The 10,485-nt window shown below is 45.2% G+C and overlaps 1 protein-coding gene across 2 annotated transcripts; it reads left to right on the forward strand.

The window, feature by feature from the left end:
* Positions 1-254: 254 nt before the first annotated feature.
* Positions 255-9,562, forward strand: LOC138597499 (zinc finger protein 665-like). Of its 2 annotated transcripts, XM_069669104.1 has the most exons (7): positions 255-537; positions 3,738-3,927; positions 4,510-4,694; positions 4,869-4,931; positions 6,766-6,820; positions 7,349-8,114; positions 8,395-9,562. In XM_069669104.1, exons 1-7 carry the CDS (start codon positions 415-417, stop codon positions 9,176-9,178), a joined length of 2,166 nt encoding a protein of 721 aa, XP_069525205.1. In that variant the 5' UTR covers positions 255-414; the 3' UTR covers positions 9,179-9,562. The 2 variants fall into 2 exon arrangements, with proteins under 2 accessions (XP_069525205.1, XP_069525204.1); XM_069669103.1 differs by having other exon boundaries at positions 4,510-4,931.
* Positions 9,563-10,485: the final 923 nt, after the last annotated feature.

Consider the following 10,485-nt stretch of genomic DNA (forward strand, 5'->3'; position numbering starts at 1 on the left):
GGGCGGGAGTGGAGCCTGACAGGTATTCTAGGAACAGAGGGGGAGGAAGAGGGAATAAGAGATGTCAGGAAGGCGCTTATTACCTTCCTATATAACACACGGCTCATAGCCAGAATCTAAAGTAGGTAAATTATATGATGCTACACACTATTGTACAGTAGGTGGCGGTATGCACTTTAAAGTTGTTTGCGATCCGCCAAAAAACCGAGAGAAGAAGAAGAAAAAAAAAAAAAAGAAAAGAAGAAGAACCGGAAGTAAACAGCGTATCAGAGCGCCATATTGGCAGCGGATAACCATCCCGACTATTTGTTTTCGGACTTTCTTAGTTACGCATATAGGTGGACTGAGACCCGACTACCGGCTCTGAACCCCGTTAATCTCGGGTGTTTTCTTCCGGTGGGCTCGCGCTCCGGGATGGAGCAGACCGACACGTTCCGTGGTCAGACGGAGCTGATCCTGGAGGCTGCGGTAGAGTCCGCCGTATCCGTCCTCCAGCAGACCCCCGGGCCGGAGCGGACAGGCCAGGACGAGGGACGGGTAAGGAGATGAACTCAGATTTAACCTTTATAATGTTTGAGAAGAAAAAGAAGTGTTTCAAGGCAGAGAGTCATCAGTGTAATGTTTAAGAAGACTTAATCTAAGAGCTAAATCCCGCCGTCACTTCCTGCTTCGCTGAGAGCGGATATCACGCGCGAGACAGTCACAGAAAGACGATGTTAAAATACGTTTTAAAGTGTAAAAAGTTTAATCCTGTTTAGATCAGACTAACACTGCTGTTCACATATTTCGTCTAGTACCTAAACAACCACTGCTGACTTCACTGTGAAGGTCGCCATTTTGTTAATCATGTCGTCCATCAACATTATGCTACAGGCTCGTTTATCTGTAAAGTAACATCATTGACTGTAGATATGTTTCGGTCCTGAACGATTCGTTCAAAAACAACGAATCTTTTCACTGAACGGAATGATCCGTTCACTTTCATGCATTGAATTCGTTCATTTCGTTCACTCTGCTCCGCTCTCGGCTTCCCAATCCCTTCCTTCTTCCTTATAGAAAACCAGACTGATGTTAGCACGCGCCAAGTGCCTTTTGGAGGAGGGCTGTATGTATCAAATCAAATGCATTAAATGACCATCATCGGTTAGGAGAACTACGGAACGTATCGGATGACCGAATCTCTCTCTCTCTCTCTCTCGTTCACTGAACGAGAATGGTCCTCGCGAACGAAATGTAAAGTGAAGTCATCTAAAATCGGCCAGTTTTTTGGTAAATGATCTTTAAGACCATCAGAGAGGCTGTGCATGAGCTCTAATCATATTTATATCAGTTGGCACAGGCATCTTAGATACTTATGTGTTTTAAAAAAATGTTGAAAAATACAATTGTTTTGGTATCGTTTGTTCACAGCAGTGTTGGTGGGATCTCTGATTAAATATATTACAGCCTTAGGCCCTGTGAATACACAAGGAGCCTCATTCACCTTCATTAGACTTTGAAAACATCATTTCACTAAAACTGTGACGCAGACTCGCAGCGCTGAGAGGGGGAGAGCACCGGCACAGAGGGAGGGAGGCAGCGGGTCAGCGCGGACTGAAGTGATGGCATGATCTAAAACTTAGTTTGATCATGAAGCCTGATGATCCTCTGCAGCTCTGTGTGAAATATATGAACTATACAACAGACTGCAGTCTCTGTGAACAGTGACAGACAGACAGTTTGAGCGTCGGGGGGTTCATTCATGAACGAGACCGGGTCATCTCTGGGTCGTGAACGAAATGAGTCCCAACAGGTCATTCTGATCCTCGACCACGACAAACTAAGGCGGCGGGGGTTCATCTTTTACGAAGTCGGCATGTTTTGTAATGGAAGTTCGCCGTTAATATATGAACTATTATTAACAAACCAACTGGTCAATAACTTTGTGTGAAGTACAATGAAGTTGTTGCCTTTTATGTTTTTTATTGTGTTTTTTTGTCCTGATGAGGACCTATGTGTCTGAAATATAGGAATAAAGTTACAGAGAACCGACATGAATTCAAACAGTGGGCTGGTCCAAGCCTGAGTCAGCCCTAATTGTAAGCTGTATCACAGAGGAATATATAAATATATGTGTGTGTGTATATATATATCTATATATAGATATATATATACATATATATATCTATATATAGATATATAGATATATATATATACAGCAGTGAACGATAGCTGCCATCTCTAACTGACTGATGGAGAGTCATGTGAAACAGAGTTCATGAACTGAAAACCAGTCAAACTATGTCCATGGTAACCACAAGACTTCCGGTATTGATCTGTGACCTTCAGAATAAAAGCCATTTGGCTGTCTACATGATGGAGTTTAGTCACAGAATGGAGAAGTAGAAATGGTCATAGAAGATGTAAGTGATAAAAGGTCTGTACTTATACAGGGATTTTCTAGTCTTGCGACTACTCACACCTGAACACACGTGTCCTGGGTGATCTGATCATAAGTGGTCAGCTCTAAGCACTGGCGTTCACACTTTGCATTGTGATCGGATCTCACTTTACCGCTCTGTATGCAAATGAGCACAGAGCCATATTCACCTTAATAAGACTTTAAAACATCACATGATACAAAAACACTGAAGCAGACTCGGCTCAGAGAGAGGGAGAGCTGCTGTGCAGGCGCTCGGAGGGAGGGAGGGAGGGAGGGAGGGAGGGAGCGGGTGAGTACGGACTGAAGTGATGACGTGATATGAAACTTTGATTATGAAGCCTGATGCTCCTCTACAGCTCTGTGTTTATCAGTAAATATATGGAGGCGGAGTTTATACTTTATAGTAACTGTGCGTGGAGTCAGGTACAGAGCACGAGACACACAGATCTGTGTCCTCACTGCGCTGCATTATTAAACTCTGATTGTTAAACTGTGGTAAAATACTCATGGAACATATCTCTGACCCGCGCAGTCTCTCCCCCTCGTCGGTTCGGGATCGTCCCGTATTAAAAACTTCATTGCCGTCTGAATAAACACACGATCTGTGTGTGTGTCCGCGCACACTGTAAATCTACGTTTACACACGCTGCAGTGACATGAGACATAAATAAAAATAAGATTTTCACGTTACACAGCAGAGAAATGTTAAATCAGACGGGAATGAGAGGCGAGTAATCTCTCTGTATCCATGTGATCGTTGCCATGGATATGGGGAGAGTGGGCGGTGCTTAATGTGGCCCAGGACACGTGCGTACACACTGCCTATGTGGATAAAGGCGTCAGACCACCTCCGTATGTGGCCTGAGTGATCAGATCTGAATGCGTCTTCAATCCGTCCTTCACACCTGCACGTTCACACCTGTAGTTAAGGCATTCCAGGTGTGATCCGATCATGAAAACCCCATGTTGATACCAGGTGTGATCAAAGCTGCTTTTACATTACATGTCACATTTACCGTTTCACACACACATTCACACACTGATGACTGATGGCAGATGGACCTGGTCCTGGTTGTCTCCCTCTGGCCAGGCCAGATATAGAAGTCCTCCTGCGGACACCTGAAGATGCTCCGGTGTTCAGCACAGTGTGACAGATTTCTGGATTCATTAAATGATTGTTTAGTTTATGAATTGTCAGATTTCTATTCTGAGATAGAAAACAGTTAGTTATTCAGAGAGTTAGCAGCTCGCTGGTTGTAGCGTTTTGGGGTGTGAAGGCGAAAATGTGCAGAAACAACACGTGTTTCCTCTGCAGGCTCTGGCTGCCGTCCTGCACGCTGTGAGAAGAGAAGCTGCTCGTAAAATCTGCAGAGTGTTCAGAGAGCTGCACACCAGCACACTGAAGGAAAACCGAGCTCTGAAGGACAAAGTGGAACATCTGGAGTCTGAACTGAGGTCAAAGGTCGGGAGAACCACACAGACACTTTATAGGATCAAACCATCAGGTCAGTTTCAAACATCCTGCAGAACCTGAACACAACCCTAACCCTTCGAAATAAAAGTAGAGTTTCCACCATGTTTCAGCATCCTAAAGTGAACTATAGTTTTTTAATAAAGTATGACGTGTGATTTAATTAGAATGTGGAGTGAACAATAAAGAATTCATGTTACGTGTTATCAATAATGTTATTTATTACTACAATAATCTGAAAAACACGATAAAAACAGTTTCTCATTTGGTCATAGTTTGTTTCTGTTTATCATCGCTGATGAGACCACACCAACAATATTAACACTAAACTATATTATTAATATTAATATCTGATTGACTCACAGTGTGAACTTTAGTTATGTGTCCTCGGGGAAATACCTGAACGACATTAACACAGACAAACGTGTGCAAACAGAAACAGATTCAGTTACAATTTACCAAACTAAACCAGGAACGTCCAGCTCAGGGTGACTGAGCTCAATCAGAAAGGCAGCTGGACTCAGTTCTGACTGACTGGTGGACCTTTTAATCTGAAACTGCAGTGTGATTACTGAGTGACTTCCTGTTTGTGTTTCTGATTAACTGAATCTTCCAGATGGCCCCGCCCTGTCACTGGACTTCAACCAACCAGCTGCCAACCCCACTGCGCTCGCCATGGCCATCCTCAACACTGCTAAATCCAGACGCAGCGTAACAGGAAGCAAGCCTCAGATTCCTCTGGTCATCATCAGCCAGCCGCTCCCTGGACCAGTCACAGGCCAGAGCAGCCCCGCCCGCCAGGTACCACCTGAGAAACCAGATCAAACCACTGCTAACACTAACGGTATGCTGGGTGATGCTACGAGTCAGTCTGAGCTAGTTTTAGAAATGAACCAGATATCCACAGATCGTTATCAATCACCAGGAGATGTAACCCCATCCTCCATGACACCTTTACTTGTGGCTAATTATCAGCCAACCAGAGAGCCGACAGCCCGAGAAGACACGCCCCCACCAGAGGAAGAACAGGCTGATGTTGTAAGTGTTTGAAGGATGCATTTTTATATTATGAATTTAATGTGTAACTATAATGTTTGAATTCTTTAGATTAATAACGTTCAGTTGTATTTATTTGATGGAACAACACTGTTAGAATTCACTGATTATTGAACTGCTTCCACTGCCAAATACAAGTCAACACTTCCTGCAGATTTTTCACACTAAAAGCATCGCCTCACGCGACAGTTGGCCAGTTCAGGTATAATCCATAAAAAACCCAGTTCTTGAATCAAACTTTACTTTAACCAACAGAATACTGTCAGTCGGCAAAAGATTGACCTGAAGAACATAATGATTTTCATTATTGATAAACCTGTCAATTATTTCTTTGATCAGTTAAATTATTTTTGTGTAAAAAATGCCATAAAACTAATGCTGTGTCCGAAACCACATACTAACGCACTGCCTACTACAGACTCAAACAGTATGTCCTGCACACTGCCTACTACAGACTCACACAGTATGTACTGCACACTGCCTACTACAGACTCACACAGTATGTACTGCACACTGCCTACTACAGACTCACACAGTATGTACTGCACACTGCCTACTACAGACTCACACAGTATGTCCTGCACACTGCCTACTACAGACTCACACAGTATGCACTGCACACTGCCTACTACAGACTCACACAGTATGTACTGCACACTGCCTACTACAGACTCACACAGTATGTACTGCACACTGCCTACTACAGACTCAAACAGTATGCACTGCACACTGCCTACTACAGACTCAAACAGTATGTCCTGCACACTGCCTACTACAGACTCAAACAGTATGTCCTGCACACTGCCTACTACAGACTCACACAGTATGTACTGCACACTGCCTACTACAGACTCACACAGTATGTACTGCACACTGCCTACTACAGACTCAAACAGTATGTACTGCACACTGCCTACTACAGACTCAAACAGTATGTACTGCATACTGCCTACTACAGACTCAAACAGTATGTACTGCACACTGCCTACTACAGACTCACACAGTATGTACTGCACACTGCCTACTACAGACTCACACAGTATGTACTGCACACTGCCTACTACAGACTCACACAGTATGTACTGCACACTGCCTACTACAGACTCACACAGTATGTCCTGCACACTGCCTACTACAGACTCAAACAGTATGTACTGCATACTGCCTACTACAGACTCACACAGTATGTCCTGCATACTGCCTACTACAGACTCAAACAGTATGTCCTGCACACTGCCTACTACAGACTCAAACAGTATGTCCTGCACACTGCCTACTACAGACTCAAACAGTATGTCCTGCACACTGCCTACTAACCTGACTGTTAGGATGCCGTTGGCATCATACTCAGAGCCGTCTTCTCCGTATCACGTGACTTAATCGTTTACGTATGTCCGCTCTGATCTCCGGTCCATCTCCGCCAGAGTAGAAGCTGAATAGCTGCAATGCATTTTGGGGCGGTTGAGTACAACCAGTGAGCTCCCATCTCATACTCAAACATCCGGGCCGGTCTAGTTTATATGCGGGCATTTCTCGCATACACAAAACTGCATACTATGAGATGGGAACGCACGACATACTCAATTTTACGTCACGTCAGTATGATTAGTATGATTAGTATGCGGTTTCGGACACACCGATTGTCAACCTCTGTCCGATCGTTTATCGCTGTCTGATCGATTATCCATGTCTGATCTAAAAATACTGTCTGATCGATTATCCATGTCTGATCTAAAAATACTGTCTGATCGATTATCGCTGTCTGATCGATTATTGCTGTCTGATTTATCTCATAGAATCTCTCCTCACTTTTCAGAAAGCTGCAACAAAGACGGACTGTGTGGAACAGTCGCCACCGAAGAGACACCAAGGTGAGACAGCTAACATCCAGGTGAGACGGCACCCGCAGTGTTCGGGACCTAATTACGGCTGTGAGCATCCAGCAGCCTGATCTCAGCAGGAATAAAAGAGTTGGAGTATCTGTTTGTTCTCCGAGGAGGGGCAAGATGGCGCCACCCTGAGGGCATCAAAGAGAATTCAGGAAAAGGTTAGGGGAGACAGGTGACGGTCAGGTTAGACAGGTGACGAGCAGGTGAGACAGGTAACAGTCAGACTGCAGGTTAATGAAACACTTATTCTTAATCTTTTTTTGTTGTTTGATTTTGAAGGAAAGTTTCCGTCAGAATATTAAAGGTTATCAGAGGTTTTTGATGTGACTCAGCAAAAAAGCTCGTTAACTTTAAAGGTTCTTAATGAGCTTATTAGAACATGCTCGTGTGTTCACTGACAAACTCCTTTGTGTTTTTGATCTGAACTGACTGGATTAGAAAACTGAGTGTCTGTTCTTAAGTCCCCGACATGCTGCCTCTGTTGAGTGTTTAATGTGTTTTGCTGTGCAGCTCTGGATGAAGAAGAGCAGAAGGAGCTGGAGAGGAAGAGGAGGAGGGAGCTTTACAAAGAGAAGAGGTTCTTCTGTGAGCTCTGTAACAAAGGTTTCCATCAGAAACACCAGCTGAGGAAACACGTCTCCAGCCACACCAAACCTTTCCCCTGCAGCTCCTGCGACAAAGGTTTCTTTAAAGCCACCAGTCTGCAGCGCCACCAGCTGAGCCACCAGCTGAGCGACGCCCGCGAGAGCGACCCCGACAAGCTGCTGCGCTGTGACCAGTGTGACAGGAAGTTCAATCGCCTTCGGCAGCTCCGGACCCACCAGGCATCTCACCGGCTGCAGAAAGCACCTCTCAGGTGTAAAGTCTGCGACCGTGCCTTCACCTCCGCTGGTGCACTCAGGTACCACGAGGTATCGCACGCCCAGGTCAAGCCCTTCATGTGCGACGCCTGTGGGAAAGGCTTCACCAGGAAGAAGAGCCTCCAAGAGCATCAGACCATCCACACTGGTGCCCGGCCTTACCACTGCCCCACCTGTGGGAAGAACTTCTCCACCACCGGAAACCTGCGCGTCCATCAGAGGTCGCATTCCGAGGAGCGGCCGCACAAGTGCTGCGAGTGCAACAAGGCCTTCAAGTGTAAGATGGGACTGCTGCAGCACCGTCTGGTCCACTCTGGAGAGAAACCCTTCATGTGTCAGACCTGCGGACTGAGCTTCAGCCTCAAGTACAACTTCCAGAGACATCTGCGTCTCCACAACGGAGAGAAACCGTACAGGTACTCTGATACAACAGTTTACCTGTGTCACAACACAAACTCTGAAATATCAGGTCACCACCTAAACCTGCATGAGATTAGTTTGCAGCCACTGTTTCCAATTTAACACCTGTCGTACGTTATTATTCTGATAACACACACCTGTCGTACGTTATTATTCTGATAACACACACCTGTCGTACGATATGAATCTGATAACACACCTGTTGTATGGTATTAATCTAACACACCTGTCGAACACACTTGTTAAAGTATTTTCTCTGCTCCTGTCCTGCCTCAGGTGTGATAAATGTGGAGAAGGGTTCACAGGTACCTGGGCTCTTAAGACCCACATGCAGGTCCATGGCGTGGAGAAGACATTCATGTGCGACCTCTGTGGAAAGACCTTTTTCTACAACTGTCAGCTGCAGAAGCATCAGCGGTTGGTCCACAACAACAAGGTTCGAGAGCGGGCCGTAGCCCTGAGACGGAGGCCGCCTGGAGTGAAACCGTTCAGCTGTGCGACCTGTCTGAAGAGCTTCAGCACCAACACCGCGCTGAAGACGCACGAGAAGAGTCACGCAGAGAACAAAGAGTTCCCCTGCGACACCTGCGGGAAGTCATTCCACCTGCGACACCTGTACCTGTATCACATGAGACAGCACAGCGGCGACCGGCCATATGTCTGCGGCGTCTGCCAGAAAGGCTTCCTCCTCATGGCGCAGCTGAAGCAGCATGAGCTCCTGCACACGGGAATCAAACCTCACAGGTGTGAAGAGTGTGGGAAAGAGTTCAGGACGTCACAGAACTTCCATCGCCACCGCCTCGTCCACACCGGAGAAAAGCCCTATGAGTGCGCCGTGTGCAGCAGGAAGTTCAGGCAGTCCAACCAGCTCAAGTCTCACATGCAGATCCACACCGGGGTGAAGCTGTACACCTGCGAGCGCTGTGGCCGGGGCTTCTCCGACTCCCGGCAGCTAAAGAAACACTGCTGTGGTGACGAGTGTCGTAGGCTCGATTCCGCCAGCAGACACAGGAAACAGAAGAACTTTTTCCCCTGGTCAGAGAGCTTCGCTAACGAATAAAACAAACAAGCGTATTCCCTCAGTGCTGTCAGTGGTTAGCTTAGCATAAAGACTGGAAGCAGATGGAAACAGCTCGCCTGGCTCTGTGTGAATTTACCAGAAGAGATGCAGACAACATCAGTGAACTTCGGACAAAGTCACAAGGTCGAACCACAAAGCTATTTCTTGGTCAACCACAGTGTATCTCAACACAGACATATCCTTCTTCTCATCTTGCTCTGCTGAACAATACTGTTGTTGTTTTTTTATATTTAATGACAAAATGTTTAAAAGCCAACTTTGGAAATGTAGTTTGACCGTGTTGTTTTTGTGAATGACTGACCGACCTGCTGCTGCTCTTCGTTACTCTGTTAGTAAAATAAAACCTTCCACCTTTTTTTCTCATTTACATTTTTATTAGTCCAACTGCACAAACTTTTGTGACACAGAGATAGGCTACAACAAATGAAAATTTAGGTACAAATAACTGAGTCAAATAAAGCGAAAATAAATGTAATAAAAATAAATTAAATAATAAAAACAAAACACACCTGAGGTTACAGTGGAAATATAGGTAAAGTGATAGTTTGAATATAGAGTTAGTGTACCTAGGGGTGTATTGTTTACAGGTTATAAAGCTTGCGCTGTCTGTCTCTTGATACTTGGAAATATGGTCAAAGTCTTAATAATATCCAAAATGTCCTTCCTCATTTGCTGGTCCTCCTTAAACTCCTCTTTCAAGTTGGAGGCCGCACCTTCCCTGGAAATTGTCTCTAGGAATGTATACAGCCACAGGTCATGGTTCAGTGTCCGGTTTCTTTCCAGTGGATGGCAGTCATACATCCAGTTTTTATTGGTTTACGTTGTTTAGACCAGGTTCCTTGAGGTGTATATTTTAGGAGACACATCGCTGGGTCACAGTTCACGTTCCCACCAATCATTTCACTCAGAGAAGAGGAAACCTTGTCCCAAAACGTTTTAATATAATCACAAGACCACATCATGTGGTAAAAGGTTCCCTTCACCTGGTTACAATGCCAACACAGATCAGATGGAAATAAAACCTTCCACCTGAGAACTACGTCAACGTGTCGACAGCTTCTGAATAATCGGAATAAATACCTGGAAATTGGCTGTTTGTTATGTGTTAAATCCAAAGTGAACATTTTCCTCTGTTGAAAATTATCTGCAGGCTGTTGACACATTAAAGGGCCAGTTCACTCTAATGAATGCTGGTTTTATCCCATGAATATATAAAGCCCACGACTCACAGGGAGAGATCAGAGAGACCATTACACTAACTGTGTACTGCTGATACTGAGCACTGA

Source organism: Semicossyphus pulcher, unplaced genomic scaffold (genome assembly GCF_022749685.1).
Source record: "Semicossyphus pulcher isolate SPU_LCO1_2020_fin unplaced genomic scaffold, fSemPul1.0.p SCAF_19, whole genome shotgun sequence".
Taxonomy (NCBI): Eukaryota; Metazoa; Chordata; class Actinopteri; order Labriformes; family Labridae; genus Semicossyphus; species Semicossyphus pulcher.